This window comes from Myxine glutinosa, chromosome 2 (assembly GCF_964187855.1).
Source record: "Myxine glutinosa chromosome 2, kmMyxGlut1.1, whole genome shotgun sequence".
Classification (NCBI taxonomy): Eukaryota; Metazoa; Chordata; class Myxini; order Myxiniformes; family Myxinidae; genus Myxine; species Myxine glutinosa.
Window position 1 is genome coordinate 101,231,336 of NC_136262.1, and position 24,219 is coordinate 101,255,554.

The 24,219-nt window shown below is 46.4% G+C and overlaps 1 protein-coding gene across 6 annotated transcripts in view; it reads right to left on the minus strand.

Moving 5' to 3' along the window:
- The window catches only part of NAA35 (N-alpha-acetyltransferase 35, NatC auxiliary subunit), a 161,087-nt gene that overhangs the window by 106,484 nt on the left and 30,384 nt on the right, over positions 1–24,219 (minus strand). For 5 of the 6 annotated variants that reach the window (XM_068107647.2, XM_068107648.2, XM_068107645.2 and 2 more), the window contains 2 exons: positions 23,957–23,990; positions 7,645–7,759 (listed from right to left, as the gene is read on the minus strand). In XM_068107647.2, coding sequence (XP_067963748.1) covers positions 7,645–7,759; positions 23,957–23,990 — 149 coding nt within the window. Of the gene's footprint in view, positions 1–7,644; positions 7,760–19,130; positions 19,255–23,956; positions 23,991–24,219 lie in introns of those variants that run through there. The other variant, XM_068107649.2, reaches the window with a different exon arrangement.

Consider the following 24,219-nt stretch of genomic DNA (forward strand, 5'->3'; position numbering starts at 1 on the left):
ATGTAAGAGCGACACTGATTGGTTCATCAGTCATGACCTAATTGATACTCTGAACACCCATTGGTTGACTCAGTCACCACAATCCCTGGCTCTGTTTAGCTGGAGCGGAGTTGATAGCAATGACTCACCAGCATCAATTCCTTGGAGGGGTGGGGTTCCCCCAAAGCCAGGGACTCACCATTAGTGGACAAACCATGGACAGCGGTCAGGGCAACACCTTTAATCTTTCCATGTTGAAAGAGAATGAGAGAATGTACAAATGACTTTTGACAGCACAATATGGGGTCCGTGGAATGGATGAAGGTACATAGATGGAACGTACTCAGACCTCGGCTCAATATCTTGAACGTTTCTGCATTGTACTGGTCTGCACAACCGGGGTTGGTAACCAGGTGCCGTACAATGGCAGAAAAACAAGAAATGGCCGACGGTCCTTAACCAATCTTTCATGCTCGTACCGGTTGAGTCCTCACTCCCAAGTTCTTTAATAGATTCACCAGGTGGACATGCTGTTTGATACGATCAGCCAACCTTTGGGTTGTATGGCCCACATACCGAGCTTCACATCGGCACTTATAACTCATAGATAACTTTGATAATTTGTGAGGTGGGCAGCACATCCTTGTTGAATGATGTGAGCAAACGGTGAAAGGTGAAGATTACTCGAGGTTGCACAGTCAGGTACGTGTTTGATACCGTATGTTTGATTTGTTCTTTAAACCTTCATGATAATTGTCCTTTCCATGGCATCCTGATATATACCGGACAGTTGTCAGGACCGATCTTGTGTTCCTTTGTTGTGTTGAGAATCTTGGGAACATATCTCTTGATTATATACTCCGGATAACCATTGTCACCGAGTATATTCATGATTTTGTCCATTTCAGCAGGAAGATTACAAGGTGGGAAAATCCTCTGAGCTCTGTTCACAAGGATGTTGATCAAGGCAATTTAGTATCTCATGGAGCGGTAGGAATCCCAGTGAGTATACTTCCCAGTGAAGGTAGGCTTCTGGTAGATGGATGTAGTGAAAGCACGTGCGGATCTTTCGACCAACACGTCCAAGAATGGTAAAGTGTTTGAATATTCCAGCTCTCTGGTGAACTTCAGCACTGGATGGAGAGTGTTGAGCTGCCTCAAGAATGCATCACATGCCATCTGAGACTCTAACAAATCAAAAATATCATCAACATTCCAATAGTATATGATGGGAACATCCACACCTTGCTGACCAGTAAGTTTCTGCATTTCGTAATAGCCGACAAAGATATTCGCAAGCAATGGACCTAATTGAGAACCCATGGCCACACCATCAGTTTGAACCCATAGCCACACCATCAGTTTGAACCCATGGCCACAAAATAATTGGGCACGTAAGAACGATTTTACTTCGAATGAAACTATTTAAGAAGCTCTTCTTCCGAATTAGATAACCAAGTATTTCCGCAAACACAAAGTATTTGCAATATTTATGCTTGCCTCAAATGAGGGGAATGAACATAAAAAGTGCTATTGTTTTACACACACACACACACACACACACACACACACACACACACACACACACACACACACACACACACACACACACACACACACACACACACACACACACACACACACACAATCAGGGTGAAATATATACATATACATACATACCAATAAATAAAATATATACATAATATATAGTGTTACTGTTATATACATAATATATACATATACGGAGTGTCGTTGAAGCTGAAGGGAAAGGTGTATGCTGCATGTTTGAGAAGTGTTATGATTTATGGGAGCGAGACATGGGTAATGAACGTAGAGCAGCAACGAAGGTTGGAAAGGGTGGAAATGCGAATGGTTCGGTGGATGTGCGGAGTATTGTTGAGAGAGAGGAAGACAAATGATGAATTGCGAAAGATGATGGGAATAGAGCCTGTGATTGATGCTGTGAAGAGGAACAGGTTGAGATGGTTTGGTCATGTGTTGAGGAAGGATGAAAGTGACTGGTTGAGAAGAGTGATGGAAATGAATGTAGAAGGAAGTAGAGGACGGGGAAGACCGAGAAAGACTTGGCCAAAGATGGTGGAAGCAGAAATGCGGGCAAGGGGGTTAACAAGGAGAGATGCAGAAAATAGGGCAAAATGGAGAAGATTGTCATGGGGACCGCAAGGCTAACCCCCGCTCTAGCAGGGAAAATGGCCTTTAAAATGCATGTTGTTGTTGTTGTTGTATATACTGTACATACCAATAAATAAAATCTGACCTTCTGTACCCTTGCCTCATATTAATCTTTTAATCACAAATCCAGATTTCTTGAGTATATAGCAATATGAATGAATGATCGTTTTAAGGCCATTTTCCCCGCTAGAGCAGGGGTTAGCCTTGTGGGCCCCATGACAATCATGGTTCCCTGTTTGAGGCAATGTTTTTATGGCCGGATGCCCTTCCTGGCGCCAACCCTTAGTCGCCTCTTATGATGCGCAGGGATACGGTGAACCTATTCTAAACCGGGGTACACACCGGGATCTTGAGTATATAGCAGTAATAACAAATTTGACCTCACTGTTGCAAAAATAATGGAGGACACTGTGTGCTTATATAGTATATACGTATTTAAATTTTGTCATAAACCTGAAGGTTGGGAGATCCTGTTGGTGGTCAATTTATGGTCACAGCATAAAAAGGTTGGGAACCACTGCTCTAATTTATCAAACCATCCAAATTATGTGACTTGTAAAGATCATGTTACTGGCTGAATAGAAAATCAAATGTTTTAAAAAGCTCTTGAATAAAAGGTAAATTTACATCATTAATACATTGACAGTTTGATGACATTGACTTATCAAAAACAACACACTCGATTATCCGTCTAACACTTGGATGAAAACTTCGATTTCTATGTTGACTTTAGTGAATGTCAAAATAATACCGGAAAACAAGCTGACGACAAAAGAGCCTGGCAGAAGAAATAATAAAGATAGAATAAAAAGAAAGCCAACGCTAAAAAAACGAGAGCAATGCCAATGTGTCGCCAATATGCCTCTGCATAGTCCCACAACGGGTAGATGCCATCATTTAATGAGCTAAAAATAAACAAGTTTGATTTAAATCACTTCAGCTGTTTTAAAGTATCACATTTTCACTAGCCATGACAGGTTTCACATCGATTGGTGAAGCGGTTTCAGAGAAGGGATTTTTTTAAATATCGGCTTTCAAGCTAATATGGCTGCCATACCACATGACATGACCTTTAAAATGTACACTCTGCATATGTATGGGTAGGGGATCACGTTTGTGAAATTTCGTGCTGATCGGATAAGGTTAGTTTTTCTATCCAAGATGGCTGCCAAACCACGTGACCTATGACATCATCATTTTCAAAATATATGCAACAGTGGTGTTATATGATATTTGTAAAATTTCGCATTCAAAGGTTAAGCGGTTTCGGAGATATAATTATTTAATATTTTCCTTCAAGCCAATATGGCTGCCACACCATGTGACCAATGATGTTTTTGTGATCGTCTTTTAATCGCCGTGCCTAGTCAATGACACACATAAAGTTTCGAGTCAATCAATTTGGTGGTTTGGGAGAAGATGTTTTTTTAAGGTTTCAGGTTAAATCCAACATGGCTGCCAAACCATGTGACCTCTGATGTCATAAGTTTTATATTTCAATACAAATGGGTCATAGATCATGCGCATGCAATTTCAGATTTTTAGGATAAGGAATTCGATTAAAACATTTTTGGCTGGTATACCACTTCACCTATGATGTCATCATTATCATGCTTTTGTTCCACATTGGGAGTACTTGACAATGTGCCAAGTTTCAAATTTTTTCCATTCAGCGGTTTCCAAGAAATAATTTTTTTTAAATATGCGTTCAATCCAAGATGGCTGCCATACCACGTGACCTATGACATCACAATTTTATCATAAAAAAACATTCTGCATGGGTGTCACTCATACCCTGAAAGTTTCGTCTCAATTGGACATGTGATTAATTATTTATTTATTATTATGGGATGCTCTGTACAATGGGATGTTTTTATGGGATTTTTATGGTATGGTTGTAGAGAAAAACTTGGTTTAGCCCGTACGGACGGACAGACGGACGTACAGACGGACAACTCGAAAACATAATGCCTCCGGCCACCTTCGGGGGTGGAGGCATAAAAAAACAAGAGAACAATGAATGTTGCTTTCTCTTGCTGTTCCTCTTAGTGTGCAGAATATAGATGCTATGCTGGATGTCTATAATTCCAATCTCATTGATAGTTTTGAGTCAGGTCAAGAATCAAACCCCGTCTAGACAGCTCAAAGGCAAGTGCACTACCTCTGCGCCATCTTGTCGGGCACGAACTATATTCTGTACTCTTTCTTTAATGTCTTGTCAACCCTCGACTCTGATTCTGCAACTGGACCTGACGGCAGCAGCCCACGGATCCTAAAATCCTGTTCTTCCGCTCTTTCACTCCCTCTCTCTGTTCTCTTCACCCTCTCTTTTGCTCAAGGTCAACTTCCATCTGCTTGGAAATCAGCCAAAATCACCGCTTTACACAAAAAATGTGCAAAAACAGATCCTAGTAACTACAGACCAATCAGCCTTCTCCCAATTATCAGCAAAGTCATGGAATCCATCATTGCTTCGGATATGAAATCTTTCCTCTTCTCCAATGGCTTGATCTCTGATCATCAATTTGGTTTCAGACCAGGTCACTCAACTCTGGACATGCTGCTTCTGCTGTCTCAACAATGGATGGAGGTCCTCAATGCCAAACAGGAAATTAGAGCTGTCTCCCTCGATATATCACATGCCTTCGATACGGTCTGGCACCCCGCTCTGCTCACCAAACTCTCCTCCTTTGGTATCCATGGGAATCTCCACGCATGGCTGGCGGACTTCCTCTCTAGTCGTAGTCAACGTGTGGCCCTGATTGGGTTTCTCTCATCTCCTCTTCCTGTTCAGGCTGGAGTTCCCCAAGGCAGTGTTCTGGGCCCTGTGCTTTTTCTGGTCTTCATCAATGATCTCTCCGACTCTCTTGAAAATCCTCTCTATCTCTTTGCTGATGACTCCACTCTCTGCCGCTCCATTCCTCATCCCTCAGCTCGGCAGTCTGCAGCCTCCTCACTCTCTGCAGACCTGGACAAAATCACTGACTGGGCAAACAAGTGGAACATGTCTTTCAATCCTGACAAATCTCACTCTCTTACGATGTCTCTCCGAAAAGACCGACTGGACAACCCTCCCATCCACTTTCTGAATAATCCTCTCCAAGAAGTTCTGTCACTCAAGCTTGTGGGTCTCACTATCTGCCATGATCTTTCCTGGGAAAACCACATTTCAAATCTGGCCTCCAAAGCCAGTCGCCGACTGGGCATCCTCCGTCGTGCGAAGTCCTTCCTTGGCACACCTGAGCTCCTCCCCACATACAAGGCTTTCATCTGCAGCTCAATGGAATACTGCTCTCCCCTCTGGGCTGCTGCTCCTGCCTCACACCTAGCTCGTCTTCACGCTGTTGAAACCAAAGCGTTCAGAATCATTGGAATCTCCCGTGATGAAGCTACCTCCGAGGGCCTTTCACTTACTCACCGCAGGCAGGTTGGTGGTCTTTCTGTCTTCTAGCGACTCCTCTCCGGCCTTGCTCCTCCAGCTCTCTCTGGGCTCTGTCCCCCAAATATTCCTAAAGGTCGCACAAGATCTGCCTGCAACCTTCTTATGGTTAAACTGCCAAAATCAAGACTCTCTGCTCACCTTCACTCTTTCATTCCTCTTTTCTCCCACCTCTGGACCAAACTCCCCCACTCCCTTCAATCCCACTCCTCCCTCCAGGTCTTCATAACAGCTGTTCACCACCATCTCTTATCTTCCCCCATCCAAAACCTTGATCTGTTCTACCCCCGCTAATTTCACCCCAAATACTCTTTTTTGAAATACCAACTTCTTACCTGGAAGTCCTTGGTGTCCTTGTGTTTATACTTTTCCCACCCCCCCCCACCCCCCTTCCCACGCCGCCTCCCCCCAAGCCCTCTCCCTCCCATACATTTACCGATGTCCCTCACAAATGTTGTGTTTATGTGCTTCCCCTTCCCTCCCCATCTTGTCTACCGCTCCCCTTTTTATACACTTTGTTTGTTTGTCTGTTTGATTTGTTTGTGTGATAAATGTTAGCTCTTTCACGAGCCTCGATTATGTATACAGAAAAAAAAAAAAAAAAAAAAAAAAAAAAATGTCTGCATATCATCTGATTTATCCATCAAGTCTAACCTACATTCCTGTTCTACTATGGAATGGAGGATGTGCTGTTGGGATTTGCAATGTGATATTTGCCCTAAGGGGGAAATGCCCTAAGGGGAGAACCCTGGCATGTGAGAACAATACAAGGAAAGACAAAGAAAGCAGATACTCTTATATTGTAGAACTAGCAGAAGTACCCGGCATTGCCGGGCCGGTGGAGGGGAGGGGAGGGGAGGGGGAAGGGGAGGGGAGGGGAACGGGGGGTGGAGGGGAGGAGAGGGTGGGGAGGGGTGAAGAGGGGGGGAGGGGGGAAGAGGGGGGGAGGGGAGAAAAGGGGGGAGGGGGAGGGGGAGTGGGAGAGGGGAGAAGAGGGGGGGATGGGGAGGGTGAAGGAGGGGGAGGGGGGAAGGGGGAGGGGAGGGGGAGGTGGAGGGGGGAGGGAGGGGGAGTGGGAGGGGGGAGGGGATGAGGAGGGGAGGGGAGTGGGAGGGGGAGTGGGAGAAGGAGGGGGAAGGTGAGGGGGAGGGGAAGGGGAAGGGGTAGGGGAAGGGGGAGGGCAAGGGGGAGGGGGAAGGGGGAGGGGGAGGGGGGGAAGGGGGAGGGGGAGGGGGGGAAGGGGGAGGGGGAGGGGGGAGGGAGAAGGGAGGAGGGGAGGGAGAAGGGAGGAGGGGAGGGGGAGGGGAGGTGGAGGGGGGGAGGGGAGGGGGAGGGGAGGGGGGAGGGGAGGGGGAGGGGGAGAGGAAGGGGGAGGGGGTAGGGGGGAAGGGGAAGGGGTAGGGGGAGGGGAAGGGGGAGGGGGGAGGGGAAGGGGGAGGGGGGAGGGGAAGGGGGAGGGGGGGGAGGGGGAGGGGGGAGGGGGGAAGGGGAGGGGGAGGGGGGAGGGGGGAAGGGGAGGGGGGGGGGGAGGGGGGAGTCAAGTCGGAAGTCATTGTCATCAATTGAATGTCGCATTTATTTTTATTCCCTGTCAAATGGCATTGGTCCCGCATTCCAAACCCGGAAGTCGGAAGTCATTGTCGTCAAATAAATGTAGCATGTATGTTTCACTCTGTCACATGCCGTTGGTCCCATGTCAATCGGATGAAGTTGAAAAATTAACGTTACGAAGTTTCTCTGGGACGTACTGATTCCGAATATGAAGTTGAAAAATTAACGTTCCGAAATACGCTGATGACGTCATAATTTTAAAACCCGAAGTTTTTTAAATTTTAAGGTGTGCTGTAGTTGCTCTGAGACGTACTGATTCCGAATATCCCTTTGGTTTTGCTCTGCGATGAGTTGTTCTCGAGTTATAAGAGGACAAACAAACAAACAAACATACTTTACTGCTTTATATAAATATGATGTAACTAGATGTCTGGCAAAGACTTAAATTTCTATATATTTATGACAACCAAAAAATATTTTACCTTAATGGCTTGCTCAAAGCTCAGAACCCTCCGGCTGACCTGGTTTCCAATCATACCAGCATCCATCTTTGGATCCATCATTTCAATGGCAGACATGGCTTCAAACAAGCCAAACCTGGAACAGGACACAAGTAAACAGGACCTTCACTAAACATCCACATCAAAATAGCACCAAATCTTTTGTTACCTTTGGGGTTGAAGTCAAGATGGTTTAATGATGCTAAGGATTGACAGTATAGCTTAGAGGTATGCACACTCACCTCTAAGCTGTGTAGTCTGGGTTAAAATGCCAACCAAGCTATAAACTGGATTCCCGGTGTTTCACAGGCAGGGTGTTTCATCAATGTGTGTTCCGTCCCTCGGATGGACGTTAAAATGGCGTCCCGTCTGCCAGCATTCGTAGGTAGACGTTAAATATTCCATGGCGTCCTTCATGAGGAGTAGGCGAGCTATTGCCGGCACCAGGGCCAAATTTAAAATTCTTGCCCTAATCAGCAGAGGGCATTGCATCACCGTCAAAGCGACGCCCTCCACCAATGATGCTACTACCCCACAGCCTTCTTCTGCATATGAAAGAAGAAGAGGAATGAGGCTATATAACGTCAAGATTGTGTGTGGGGAATGCAAAAGCAGATAAAAAACGTGTGTATTATTAAGAGGATATAAGTTACAAATTTATCACCCACCGCGAATACGCATAAGGTCTGACAGTTGTAGCAGGCACCACAATAGCAGGTATATAAAGCAAATCAAGCACAAAGAACATTCAGGCTGTGATGCTGGTCTATGCTGGTCTTAATCAACGATGAAAAATAGCCTCAAGTGGGCTGACGGTCATCTCTTCATGTTGTAGTACGTCTGCTGATTTGGGGGAACCCCCCTAGGAGCCCCCTGATCCGAAATTGAACAAGTAAAGATACATTCAAAGTACACCGCCCCCATGCCAAATAATTAAATATCCCACAGCACGGCATTGCTTCAGTGCAGCTCAGAGAGAGTGCATTGGGAGGGAGAGGTGTACAATAATTGATTGATTAATTGCATAATTAAAATCAATAAAAGATTATCATAAAATATTCTCTTAATCAATTGGCTAATAGCATAACTAAACCACTAGTGCTTCATCTGAATATGTACCTTTAAGAAATTTAATTAAATAAGTCATTAATAAAAAAAAAATTAATTAATTGATTAATCAATAAATAAATTAATCAATGAAATGATTAATCAATAAATCAAAAATATCCTTTATGGCCACATCACCTGGTCACTGTCATGTCAAAATATTAGCTTCCTAGCTCAAAAGGTGCCTGAGATATTGCCCAGATGAGAAAGAAAATAAATAAATGATTAATAATGAAAATAAATAAATAATCATAAAAAAATTAAATAGTTAATCAATTGGCTAATAGAATACATAAACCACCACCATTTCATCAGAATCTGTAACTTAAAAAAAAAAAAATAGTCATTAATCAAATAATTAAATAATTAATCGATTAATTAATTAATTGATTAATCAATAAATCAAAAATAGCCTTTGCAGCCAAATCACTTGGTCATTGGCATGTCCAAATATCAGCTTCCTAGCTCAAAAGGTGCCAGAGATAATGCCCAGAAGAGAAAGGAAATATATAAGTACTTAATTAATCGCTAATAATTAAATAACTCATCAATTAATTGATTAATCAAAAAACAAAAAATACCGTTTTTGACAAAGTACTTGCTCACTATTGTGCCGAAATTTCAGCTTCCTAGCTCAAAGGATGGCTGAGATATCACCCGGACAACCAAGAAAGAAAGAAAGAAAGAAAGAAAGAAAGCAGGAAAGAAAGAAAGAAAACAAACAACCAGAGTGAAAACTGAGTACTCCCTTTCAGCGTGCGTCACTACCGAGCCCCCTTCGGTGCCCGGCAATGACGTTTTGCAGTGCCAGGAGATGGCATAGGAAAGGAGCGGTGTACAATATATAAGACAGAGCGATCCTGCTGACCATCAAGTAGAAGGGTTTCAGAGCAATTGGTTGGTAAACAAGGGACAAGTAGGGATCCAAAGTTTGAGGGGTAACCCTTCCTGGGAGCCTCCGTGATCCATAAATCAAAAAATTGAAGCCCAAGTGATTATGCAGGCTATTGTCTTGTATTCATGTGTCAAGTTTCAAAACAATCAGCTGGTTGATATGGGAGAACCAAAAATAGAAGAAAGTGAATGGACGTACGGGACAACCGGACAGATATCCCGACTCATTAAACAAAGTTCATCTCTTCGAGAATCGACATGAGATAACCTAAAAAATAGGGGCCACACTGTAATGTGTGAGAGTCGTTCCTCAGCCTAAAAAAGTAATGTTGATTCCCTGTGTATATTTATATATATATATTATCGCGGAAATGATTTCTAGGAGGTAATAAATGTATCGCATCATAATAAATGTATAACATTTAATATAGCATAGTTATTTCTATATTGAGTGTTTAGAATAAGTGGAAGTACACCCGCTCTAAACTGCACTAAAGTGGAAGTACTAAATGTCATTTTAGATACAAGTACACCCGCTCTCTATGGGAGCGGCAAGGGGAGTCATGTTGTTATCCTTATTATTATTGTCTGTTATTATTTCCATTACTTATGTTAGATCAGGTCATTGAAAGGATCAAAACGTGCATGATATTGTTACAGACGTGGCTTGGATGTTATTTACCGAGCGGTTTTATGGTATGACCACGTCTGCACAAGTTACCCGATTGTGCCCGAACGTTGACTAGTCGCGCGATGCTGGCTCAATAAGAAAAAGAAGACACCCGGCTGGATTACAATAACACAATACGACACCAGGGGTTCAGTTCTCAAGACCTCCGGAGGAGGTTATATTAAGGCGGAAGGTTAGATTACAACTACAAGAGGGACAGCATAGAAAGACAAGCACTTAGACACAATCTTATATTATTCCCAACAGACGACAGGTAAACAGGACAACGGCTGACTCACACGGGGATTGATGCAAAGGACAGGCGGGTAGCGATGGCTCCAGGTGCACCTGGGCTCAGGGCAGAATCGACCCGGTTCGGTCCGGTCCAAAGATGCGGGGAGGTATCGTCGCGCTGGGGGTGGCGGTGGCTTCCTCTGCTCTCCGTAGTTCAGGCGCATCTGTTTCAGCGCTCGCAGGTCCTTCCTTCTCCAGCTGGGGGCGCATCTGACGTCACATCCGGCGCGGGGCCGCGTATATCCGGCGGGGAGTGACACGCCCTCGGCTCGTTAGCTCCGCCTCGTGGAATCGGCACGTTGCTTCTCATTGGGTGCGTGCGGGGGGTTTACCAGGCTCCGCCCTTGACGAGGAGCTGACAAGGAGCCCCTTCGTGGTAACCCCGTGGAGCGCATGGTCTGGAGCTAATCGAGCCGGTGGGAGGACGCATCCTCCCCCGCTCCGCCGCCATCTCCTCTGTTGTTGTTGTAATTGTTGGGGAAGAAGATGGAAGGAGGTATGGGAAAGGTCCTAAACTCACTACTGATGCCATATAATCACATTCTGGTGCAACGAAGAGTCATAATTAATGGAAACGAGGCCTTAACTGACATAGATTAAGAATAACTAGGAAGATGTCCGAAAGTTGTCTACGTGTGGTGCGGTGGACCTGGGCACGACATTTAATGGGGGAAGAAGGGGAAGGTCGGCTCTACTGATTGTTATTTACATGCAATGGGACTAGGGAATGGGGGATTGGGGAAAGTTGGGGAGTATTGGAGAAAATAGGGGAATATTTACAAGCGGATATGGAGGCCAAATTCCATATTCGCAACATTGCACCCTTCTCTACCCTCGGGGCGTCCCGACCCGATAAATTTTTACCTACTTTAGTGTGGCACGCAATGTAGTTCCCTCTACTATTAACTCTACCCTGAGTGCGACAGTTTTACAGATATTCACAAATGAGTAAATATGTCCCCCTGCGACGTTGCACCCTTCTCCTCACAGAAACACACCCACAGGATAACCGAATCCGGAAAGAATTCTCAAACTAAACATACAGCCGGTAGGGAGCATTATTTACAAGACTACGCTGCTATTTACACTACGATCCAGGACCTGTTTTTGGAGGGACACATGCAGATGTTATGCATAGAGAGAGAGCGCGCTTGCCAACATCGATACACCAACCCACGAGTGCTCTGTGGCCGACGGCCTTTAATAACGTGCAGAGCACCCTTCCCGAGCATCAACAGCACCACCCCACCACCAATCGGTGCAGTCACCATTGTTCATTGGAATAAAAATAAATTCGACAACCCCTAACCCTGCAGGTGTCTCTTGCTCTTCTTGTGGTGCACTTGGTGTTAATTAACAGTGGTTCACCTTTATGGCATAGGTGCCACGTTGACCCATAGGTCCATCCCCGGGTGGTGCTTGGCCGCAAACGAACTGCGGTCCATTGTGGGTGGCCACAAACATTGCGGTCCATATGGTGTATCGATCCCGGCAGCAAACAGCGAAAGTGCAGGCCCACAACTGCGCAGCCAGCACCTCTCTCTCCTCTCTCTCTACCCCAAAGCCAGATCCTCGGAGGTGGGAGACAAAAGAAGAAACAAGTGAGTAAGGTGGTAAGGGCGCAAAAGTGCACGCAATGTAAGGTGATGCACACTGGGGGCACATGGGAACCAGGTGAGACAGGTACGTTCCTATCGTACGCCCCCCCCCACCAGGTAACCTACATGGCCCCTCCCTTACCCCTTACTGTATCCACACAACACAACACTACCCATAAACATCTACTTTACAAATCAACAAACATCCCTACTGTCTTCCCCGTTCCTCCCATATACCAAATTCGTCTTCTCTCCCTCCTAACCAATCAAATTTGCCATTTTCAACTCTCATCAAAATTTGCCATCTCCAACTCAACATCATAATTTGCCATCACCAATTCATCATCAGTCCCTCCTAGGGAGGGAGAGATGGAATCACTCCAATGTCTCATCCACGTCGTGATGCGTCTCACAAATCCACACAGCGATTCATCTCCTGCAACAAAACAAAGAAAACACAGGTGTGGAGTCATCATCATCACCACAGGTAAGTGGCTGCGTATGGTGCGACAGGTTCTTCAATCCTAACTATTTCCTAAATGACTTTAACAACTTTACACTACCCGGGGTCTTTCTCCGGCCAAACCATTGGCCCCCTTACACTATGGGTTCTAAAAACCAATTCCCATTGGCCCGACTGTGGTGCGCTTCAATTTGGGGTCTCACTCCCCCGATTCATCTCCCGGTGCCCTCGCACAATTTCTGGGCTGCGGCGTGTACCTCTCCCAGTGGGTCTACCCACCTGCACACCTCCACCACTGCAGTTGCCTCCGAGCTTACCTGCTCCTTGCCCTAACCTAACTACCTGGGGAAGGCCCTCTGGCACTCTCCCCACTCGGTGCCCTCTCTGGCACTGGGCTGCCCGATCCACACCCGGGATCCTCAGGCACCCACTCACAACTACCGGCTCCCAGAGCCCACCTGCGGCCTCACCTGGCCGACATCCTCACAGTGGTGGAGTGCCCAACCAACTACACACACTAACAGGCTACACGCCCAGCCATTTCCACAACACTAATGCACCCATTCACAACACCATTCTGCAACCGCACCACAAATGCCAATATCCAACCACAATTTACCTGCACCCTCTACCTAACACTTACACTACCCGCCCCGGGTGCTCGTGAAAGGGGTCCACTCTTCCCCCATCCACACCTTCGCACCATGCACACCACTCCGTACCACTCACTCCAACTCTCTCCACACACCTGTACCTGCACACCTGTGCTCTCACACCTGGTGCCACCTGCACCCTTCTCTCCCCAAGCGCATTCGCGCTGATCCACAACACTCACTACTCATACACTGCTCCACACACCTGTCCAGTTGCACACCTGTGCAATCACACTTGTTCAATCCTCACACACACAGCATCATCTCAGCTAACTACTCCCTTCTGAAACTTGCGCTTCCCAGTCGTCCCTTTAACTATTGCGCTCCCTCGTCATTATAATCCACACTAATCTACCTGCGTCCCCACTACAGGTATCAGTCACTAACTAACCTTAACGTTACCTAAGGTCATCTTCTCTAGATCCCTACACACAATATCCTAACCCACCCGGGCTAGTTTTCACTGCCATACACCCCATAAGCTATTGCTCCTTTGCCCCCCCATGGGAAGGATGGTGGATTTGCCATCCCACCACATCGGGGGTCTCTCACTACCAATTTTGCACATCAAATTTCAACAAATCAAAAATTTGCCAATCATCTGCCAATCACTGTACCATTACCAATCATCACTCTGCCAATCCTCTGCCAATCATCAAATTTTGCTTTTCTCTAATTTTGGGTCCAAAACACTAACCTCATCACCCAGTCTACTCACTAATACCTCTCGGTGCGCCAATCCCTGTCCAAAGCCCGGCTTCGTAAAGCCAAGCAATGGATGCTGGTTGTTTTGTGCCAGCGGCTGGATGCGTCCGGCACTCGGTGCAGGGACGGGGGCTTACCCGGGCCGATCTCCCACGCATCACCTCGGCGTGGAGCCATCCAATGTCCCGATCTCGACCTGCCGGAATGCCTCAACAAAAGGTGGTCGCCATGACGACCCTTTCTATCGGGCCGCCCGCTCCGCCTAGTGGAGCCTGGACGCGGCCGTTCAAAGCGAGGCCCGGCACGCACCGAGGGCCCGATTCGGCTATAAGTCGTTCTAAACTCTACCCCGTCTAACGTCGATGCTTCACCTGGACGCTTACACCCCGCAGCCCGTTCCTTGCTCACACATCCAGCCGTGCCCATGCTCCTCGTACCTTTCCTTACACACCCAGGTACACTCATTCCACTCACAGCCTTGGTCACACACCTGACCACCGAACACTTTGGCACACATTCGTCGCTCGCACACCTCACCAATACACCTCTTCGCGCCCCCTCCTCGGTCACCTCCTCTGTGACAATCACAGGTGTGCTCTCATTCGCACACCCAACCACGTGCCTCACCACCAACTCCAGCGTGCATTCCCACTCACGCTCTACCATTCCAGGTGTACATCCTTCCATCCCAGGTGTACATCCTCGCTCACCTGTCACAACCAGCTCACTCTCCTTGTCACTCTCACTACTCTCACCTCCACTCGTGACAACGCACTCACCCTTACTCTTGACAGCACACTCTTTCCCCATGCACCTGTCCGTCACACACCTTTCTCGCGCACACTCTCCCGTTACACCCTCTGTAACACTCACCACAGGTGGACACTCTTCCTTACTTCTGACAGCGCACTCTTTCCTCATGCACCTGTCCGTCACACACCTTTCTCGCGCACACTCTCCCGTTACACCCTCTGTAACACTCACCACCGGTGGACACTCTTCCTTACTTCTGACAGCGCACTCTTTCCTCATGCACCTGTCCGTCACACACCTTTCTCGCGCACACTCTCCCGTTACACCCTCTGTAACACTCACCACAGGTGGACACTCTTCCTTACTTCTGACAGCGCACTCTTTCCTCATGCACCTGTCCGTCACACACCTTTCTCGCGCACACTCTTGCGCACACTCTCCCGTCACACCCTCTGTAACACTCACCACCCCGCGCTTCCACGTGCTCCCTCGCACACGCGCTACGACCGACTCACTCTCGCCAGCACACTCACTCCTTGGCACGCACTTTTTCCTCACACACCCCAGAGTCGGACTTTCTCGCTCACCTCCTTTTTCGCACACCAGACCTGTCGCCCACTTCACCAACGGCCTCTCACGAACACCCGGGTCCATCTCGACCCCCAAGCTCCTTAAATCCCCTGGCGCATCATACGCACGACCATATTGGTCACCACTTACACCGGGTCCTCTTCCTCTTCGCTTCTCCTCCATCACCTGCGAATCCCTCATCCGGTTAATGAGCACATCATCACGATCCGAACACAGACTCTGGACCAATTCTTTTACCTCCTCTTTTATCTCTTTCTTATCCTCTCTCCGTCGCTTTTTAATTTCGCTCACCCCCTCTTCCACTTCTTCTAATTTCTGCTTCACCTCCTTCATCTCCTCGTGCGCCCCTTTAAGTTCTTCCTCTAACTCCACTTTATTTTTTTCTATGTGCTCCCGCACCTCCCGCTCTTTAACCTCCATCACCTCTACCACTTTGTTCATTTTTTTCGTCAAGTCCTCATGTACCGTCTGACACTCTTTTTTAATTACCCCTACGTCCTTTTTCATCTCCTTCTGCGTCGATTTTAACCCCTCTATTACCGCTGTGTTCTTCTTTACCTGTTCCCCCAACTCCTTTTGTCCCACTGTCAGTTGTTCTACTCCCAGCGTCAACTCCTCTATACCCCCCTTGCAATTTTACAGTCCCCTTTCTCACCTCCTTCTCCATGCGCTCCTTACAGTGCCTCACCTCCTCGCGCACTCCTCCGACCTCCTCACTCACTCCTCTTCTGATCTCTTCTCCCATCACTTGCATCTCCTGCCCAGATGCCACCCTCATCTGCTCCATTTCCTCCCTGTGAGCATCCAGTTTGGCTTCTACCCCCATTCTGACCCCCTCTATCTGCTGCCCCATTTGGTTAACTTCCCTTTCCGCTTGGTCCCTCATGTCCCTCAATTTGCCTTCCATACTGTTTTCTAACCCCTCTAACCCTTTTTGCATCCCTTCCATTTGATTCTCTTGAGCGGCCATTCTGTTTTCTACCCCCGTTAACCCATGTTTTACTTCTTTTATCCCATTGTCTAACCCCTCTAATTTCTTGTCTAATCCCTCTATTCTACTCCCTAACCCCCCGATCTGCGCCCCCATGTCCTCCCTCAATTTCTCGCTATTGGACCCCATTTGGCCCTCCAATCGCTCACTATTCTTTTCCATAAGGGCCGTCATTTGTATAAAAAAAAGTTCCAATCTTCCCAGCGGCGCTACTTCGGTCGCGGGCACGGTGACCAGCGAGGCGCCTTTTTGCGCGCCCGCTACTTCGTGCGTGACGGCGCTATTTTGCGAACCTGCCGCCCTCACTGCTTCGCTCTCCTCTTGTCCCTCAATTTGGTCCTGGATCGACCCTACCTCACTCTCCTTTACCGGACCCCAGCTGTCTTGACCCGCCATAGCGCGACTTTCAAAATTCGGTTTTTTATTTTATTTTCGTAAAACAAATTCAAATTTTGCCGTTATAATTTCGCGCGGGAAACGCGCTCCGAATCGATTCTACTTGTTACCAATTTGGGCCTAATAAATTTAGTCCCGGGTTCGAATTCCACTCCTCGACACCAATTGTTACAGACGTGGCTTGGATGTTATTTACCGAGCGGTTTTATGGTATGACCACGTCTGCACAAGTTACCCGATTGTGCCCGAACGTTGACTAGTCGCGCGATGCTGGCTCAATAAGAAAAAGAAGACACCCGGCTGGATTACAATAACACAATACGACACCAGGGGTTCAGTTCTCAAGACCTCCGGAGGAGGTTATATTAAGGCGGAAGGTTAGATTACAACTACAAGAGGGACAGCATAGAAAGACAAGCACTTAGACACAATCTTATATTATTCCCAACAGACGACAGGTAAACAGGACAACGGCTGACTCACACGGGGATTGATGCAAAGGACAGGCGGGTAGCGATGGCTCCAGGTGCACCTGGGCTCAGGGCAGAATCGACCCGGTTCGGTCCGGTCCAAAGATGCGGGGAGGTATCGTCGCGCTGGGGGTGGCGGTGGCTTCCTCTGCTCTCCGTAGTTCAGGCGCATCTGTTTCAGCGCTCGCAGGTCCTTCCTTCTCCAGCTGGGGGCGCATCTGACGTCACATCCGGCGCGGGGCCGCGTATATCCGGCGGGGAGTGACACGCCCTCGGCTCGTTAGCTCCGCCTCGTGGAATCGGCACGTTGCTTCTCATTGGGTGCGTGCGGGGGGTTTACCAGGCTCCGCCCTTGACGAGGAGCTGACAAGGAGCCCCTTCGTGGTAACCCCGTGGAGCGCATGGTCTGGAGCTAATCGAGCCGGTGGGAGGACGCATCCTCCCCCGCTCCGCCGCCATCTCCTCTGTTGTTGTTGTAATTGTTGGGGAAGAAGATGGAAGGAGGTATGGGAAAGGTCCTAAACTCACTACTGATGCCATATAATCACATTCTGGTGCAACGAAGAGTCATAATTAATGGAAACGAGGCCTTAACTGACATAGATTAAGAATAACTAGGAAGATGTCCGAAAGTTGTCTACGTGTGGTGCGGTGGACCTGGGCACGACATTTAATGGGGGAAGAAGGGGAAGGTCGGCTCTACTGATTGTTATTTACATGCAATGGGACTAGGGAATGGGGGATTGGGGAAAGTTGGGGAGTATTGGAGAAAATAGGGGAATATTTACAAGCGGATATGGAGGCCAAATTCCATATTCGCAACAATATTATAACATGTTAGATCAGGTCATTGAGTGCCATTAAATGTGCGATTCTAGCTAGTGTCTAATGCGGTGCCATAAGGGACATAGGGATAAATCACAGAGGGAACAACATACAAGGAATTATTTAACCTAATACCTGAGCTAAATAACATACCGCGCCCCTCGTGATGGGGACGAATATACAAACTTAACCCGAACACACGGTCTAAACAAGTACTTATTACATCAAGGTTTCCACATGACATTCGGAGCACCTATGAATACAAATCTACCTTGACAAAAGTATCTCTACCCCCACAAACGTAACACAGCCCAGCCCCCCCACCCCTCACCCGCCCCCCACCCCCTGGAGCCGTAGCCCCCGCCATCCCAGTCTTACCACTAACCGACTCACATTTAATTAGCCTATGAAATAAATCAGAAGGGCTATGGGAAGTGAGCCGTAGCTACTTAACTATTCTCCTTAACGTTTATACCCCCTTCAACAAAAATTCACATATGTACAAATATTTACAATCATTAGGATCCTCGTTCCTAACTCGTGGGGAGGAAGAGAAAAACAACAAAGCACAAAAACCTACCTTAACCACAAAACTTAACCATAAAAATGCAAAAATTCAAAAACGTTTGTACAACCCCTTCTTATAGACTGCATCCACAATACCCAACGTTACTTGTGGGGCCATCCCAATGCACCCCAGATTTCCGCGGGCCCTATCCTGGTGTTACAGGTGAGTGACATGGCTCGGTAGATTCATATCCCAATTCATTCACACAAATCCCATAACTATTCACACACGTTCCAAAACTCATCAAAAACACAAAACCACCACAAAGCATGTATTTCACCCTCCTGCAAGACCATGGCACAGATGTCATAACACATGTGTGTGTGTTTCTACGAGGCAGAGGGGAGGTACCGTACAAGCAAGATGGTGGGAGTATTCCAGGTTGTGGTGCCCGCAGTCCAAACACAAGTCGCCCGATTTACGACTTCTTCACTCCCCCCCCCCCCCCCCCTTTAACTCTTGGCCCCATGAAAGCCAGACAACTCCTTACGCTGTCGTCCCGCCGGGAAGGTCTCCAAACCAGGCTCCGTCACCTCAGGCTTCCACACAGCTTTACGGGTCGCCAAGGGCCTCCATGCCGCAGGGCGCCCAAACAGACCCCCACCACCGATGGGCTTCCAATTTCCAGACACCTCTGGCTACCAGGTGCAATTACCACAGAGAAGGCCACAGTCACCGCTCCTCCAGAGCTTGATCCATACCTGCGGACACACACACACCTTCCCCACCCACAAAATCCACCAAACATTTCCTCCCCCACTGCCATTCAATTCTCAACCACATTTTCAATCAAAGATGTCATAAACAGGTGCTGCCATTGCCTGCTTACATGTGAAATCCCCATTCACATTTCACAAACACATTTCAATAATCATTCCTTCCATTCATATTTCTCAATCGCAATTCCATTTCCATTCTCCTGACCACACAAAAACACAACACCTCTTCACATAAACAAACGCCACCCACAAGACACTTTTGTGGCACACATTCCAATCCCCTCACCGGCCATGCCCTCACTCTCACCCGCCCCCTATTCCAAATTACTCATGACCCAATTTCAATTAGCAAGAACTGAAGCCTGGGACAGTAAACATCAAGGCCTTACCTCACCTTGATGTGCAGGAAGTTGCAGGTTGATCGGGTCCAAGAGTGCCATCCACCCTACTGAATCCCAAAATTTGTCCCATAGGGCCGATCAAACTTTTACAAATTTCCTTTTATCCCAATGTACTGGCAAGTATGTCAGTCCGCCTCCTCTGGTGACCTGTAATACACGACTACATTTGGCTACGACAGCTCCGCCCCCATACGGTGCAAGGGCCATCGGGACAAGTTGAGCAGTCGAAACGCAAACATGGCCAATGAGTGTCCATAAGGGTGCGACCCACCATCCATTCTTCGGCCCCGTGCGATGAACACGGCGCCACTGGCCCCAACTGGCCAATGTGGTGAGCACCTGCTGCCAACTGCACCATTCCCAAACCTCAGACCTGGGGGAACGGTCGCAGTGCGTGGCATCCACATCACGTCCCCTGCACCTCTCACATCCCCCAGTCTACACAACTTTTACATGGGGACTGAAAATTCATTTCTTGGCTTCCACTGGATGAAATTGGCTGCAAATTTCAGAAGTAAATGCTTTGTACATCGAGGTAATATGTACCAGATTTCATCAATGTCCGTTTCCTCATTCTTGAGTTTTACTTAGAACACCCTCAAATTCACGTTGGTGGCTGTCAGTCTGTCCATCTACCCAAAATGTGTTGGCACTCATATCTCAAAGGCATTGAAACTTGCTGAAACTTGGAATATTCATCGGCCAATACATCTATTTAATGGCTTTCAAAACAAATTGCACAAAAGGGGCACCAATTTCATTCATACAGCTGCATGAAGAAGTAAATGCATTTTATTTGCCAGATGTAGGCACCCCTTTATATGAACTTTTCTAGAGCATTACTTAGTTCCTCCAAAGAACAAAAGGGTAGTCCAGCATGCACACAATATTTTTTGAATGTCCCTTCTTTTCCATTGTTTGGCATTTTCTACAAGCTATGGAGTGTCCCTTCTTTTCTATAGTTTGCCACATGGCACATACCATATAAAGAAAGGCGCCTTTTCTGTGCCCCTGGCATTTTCCCCAAGATTTATATATACAAATTGACTCCTCCCATGCTCTTCTAGCCGAAGAAAGCTGCATAACTGCAGCCATGAAGGCTACACAAGATAAGCCCTTTGCTGTTTCAAACTCTTCCCAGAGCCCCTCCACAGCTGTAATGACATTTACAGATAGTACACACAAGAGAACCCCAACGCTACACACCCCCTTCTCTGCCAGACTAGTTTCTTCGCTGATTGGTGATTCATCAGTGACAGTGTAGACAGAAACACGTACTATTGAGGTTCCCAAGCATGCACCACACAATAATGTCTCGCAGTCAACCTACAAATAAAAAATAGAGACCCAGCCACATCTCTCACATGTGAATAGAGGGAATAACCAATCAGCTCTCACCTCATCAATTACGCCAGGTGGCTAGGATTATATAAACAAGTTGACCCCTCACATATTCTTCTAGCCAAAGAAAGCTGCATAACTGCAACCATGAAGGCTTCCCAGAGTCCCTCCACAGCCGTAACAACATTTACACATAGTACACTGGCCTCTGCTGTGGAGAGGGGAGATTACTAGCCATGATTCAAAATATATTTGCCCCAGCATTCTGCCGCCTCACCCAATTGTAAAGATATACAGTCATGTCAAAAAATAGTGGCACCCTTGCACTTTTTTCAAATAACCCCAAATTTTCTCTAAAAATAAGTTGAAATCGACAAAAGTATTTGGTCTCCACAATTCTTTATTTCACTGTTAAAATTACAGAACCTTTTTTTTTTATTCAGAACTTAATATATCCTTTAAAATCAGAAAATAAAAAGAATTGGCATTGACAAAATTATTGACACCCTAGACTTAATATTTGGTAGCACATCCTTTGGACAAAATAACTGCAGTCAAGAGCTTCCTATGGCCATGAATACGCTTCCTACACCTCTCCACTGGCAGTTTGGCCCACTCTTCTTGTGCAATCTGCTCCAGTTCTCCCAGATTTGAAGGGTGCCTTCTCCCAACTGCTGTTTTCAGATCTCCCCACTGGTGTTCAATGGGATTTAGATCTGGACTCATTGCTGGCCACGACAGAACAGTCCAGCGTTTTGTCTTGAACCATTCTGTGTGCTTTTGGAAGTGTGTTTGGGGTCATTGTCCTGCTGCAAGACCCATGACCTTCGATGGAGACCCAGCTTTCTGACACTGGGTTCAACATTGCGCTCCAAAATGCCTTAGTAATCTCTTTATTTCATGATGCCATGCACACATTCAAGGCACCCAGTGCCAGAGGCAGCACAGCAACCCCAAAACATCACTGAACCTCCTCCATGTTTGACTGTAGGGAAGGTGTTCTTTGCTTTGAAGGCTTCATTTTGTTTGCTGTAAACATAGAGATGATGTGCTTTACAAAAAAGCTTTAATTTGGTCTCATCTGTCCACAGGACATTCTCCAGAAGGATTTTGGTTTGTTCAGGTGTGTTTTGGAAAACTCCAGTCAGGCCTTCTTAGCAGTGGGGTCCTCCTGGGTCTCCTACCATAGAACCCCCTTTCATTGGTGACATTGGTGGGTGACGTATGGTGTGAGTTGCAACTGTCGTGCCTTGTGTCTGATGGTCAGCTTGAATCTGTTTGGCAGTTGATCGAGGTGCTTTCTCCACCATTCGAACAATCCTTCGCTGCAATCTTGGATCAAGTTTTATCTTGCGGCCACGTCAAGGGATGTTGGCTACAGTGCCGTGGGACTTAAAATTCCTGATAACATTGTGTACGGTGGACACAGGAACATCATGATCTCTGGAGATGGGCGTGTAGTCTTGAAATTGTCCATGCTTGGCTACAATCTTGTGTCTGACCTCCTCAGACAATTCTCTGGTTTTCTTTCTTTTCTCCATGCCCATTGTGGGACACACACTGCCACAAAACAGAAAAATGACACCTTTTCTCTATTCAAACTGATTGAATGAGTGATTTTTATATTGCAGACACCTGCAACTCACCATAGGTGAGTTCAATTCCAAAGTAAAGGAGAATCACCTGCTTGAAATCTAATTATTTCTAACAACTTCTAAAAGGTGCCAATAATATTCTCCGGGCCATTTTAAGATTTCTGTGTGGAATAAGCTATGATTTAGTAATATTTTCAGCTTTTTTTGTTTTGTTCCACTGCAAACCAAAGAAATACATATGTGTATACCAAAATATTTTAAAATTTCAACAATTTTCTGTAAGAAATGGTGCATTATTTGAAAAAAGTGCAAGGGTGCCAATATTTCTAGCCACGACTGTATGTGCACACAAAACAATTTAATTTGTAACTAATTAAATAATGCAAGTATAACAGAACATGGTTATATGAGCTGGTTCAGAAGAACAGTAAATAATTGCCCATTATTGACGTGCCCTACAGCTAGTGTTTGTAAAAACATTTGCATCCAGGGCTTCAAGCAGGGAGTACACCACCATCTCATATCAACCACCTGCACCATCCAAACCCACAATATTTATTAACCCAATTAACTCTCCCTAACCCAACTCTCCTACTTCCAGGTGGCAGAGGTTACTTTACTCTTCAATCCCCTCTTTTGCTTCTTGTCCATTCCCTTGATTAATATGTCCATGAGTTGTCCAGCTGCCATACTGACAGTTCACACCCTCCATTACCTTACTCTTTCATGAGCCTCGATCTTATAGAAAAAATAAATAAATTAGAGATCATGCTTTGATAAAAAGTTATTTTTAGCACAGGCATAGCACCAGAAAAGCAAGATTGATTGTATATCGTGTTTTTTGTCCACTCCATAGATATCCCACTTCAAAGGTGATTGGCTTGTGTTGAGGTGTTAGGCAAATAGGAATGACTGAATTGCTATCTGAAAGGATAAAAGTTCCAGAGAGCAAAGAGAAGTGTGGGGGTGGGCATGGATGGGGTGGGTTGTATATCAATAATTCCACAATTGCCACATGCATAATATGTAGATGGGCCCTCAGCCAGTGACATCAGCTCGGGGAATCAAAAGTCACAAACTGCACAAAAACACAAAATTACATTTATCGATACAACACTGCACAAAAAACTGTTAAAAAGGCATGTAAGTATTACAATTTTCAAGTTAAAATCGTGAAAGTGCATTCAGCGCAAATCTAAATACAGTATATTAAAAACTATTGAAGGATATGATGTGATCACCATAGATGTTGGCACTCACCCTTTATCATGGACAAGTTCACCAAGCTTTAGTTCTAAGGGAAGGGCAAAACAAGTCAGTAGATGAGTGAAACGCTGTGTGTAGTGAAACGCTATAGGGATATAGTGAAACGCTATAGTAGTGAAACGCTATAGGGATATTTACATATTATATATGCAAATATGGAGGGATTCATCGTCAGTAGCAAATGGAAATTGGACTGGTATTCAATTCTAAACTTCCCGGTGTGTACCCTGGTTAGAATAGGTACACCGTATCCCTGC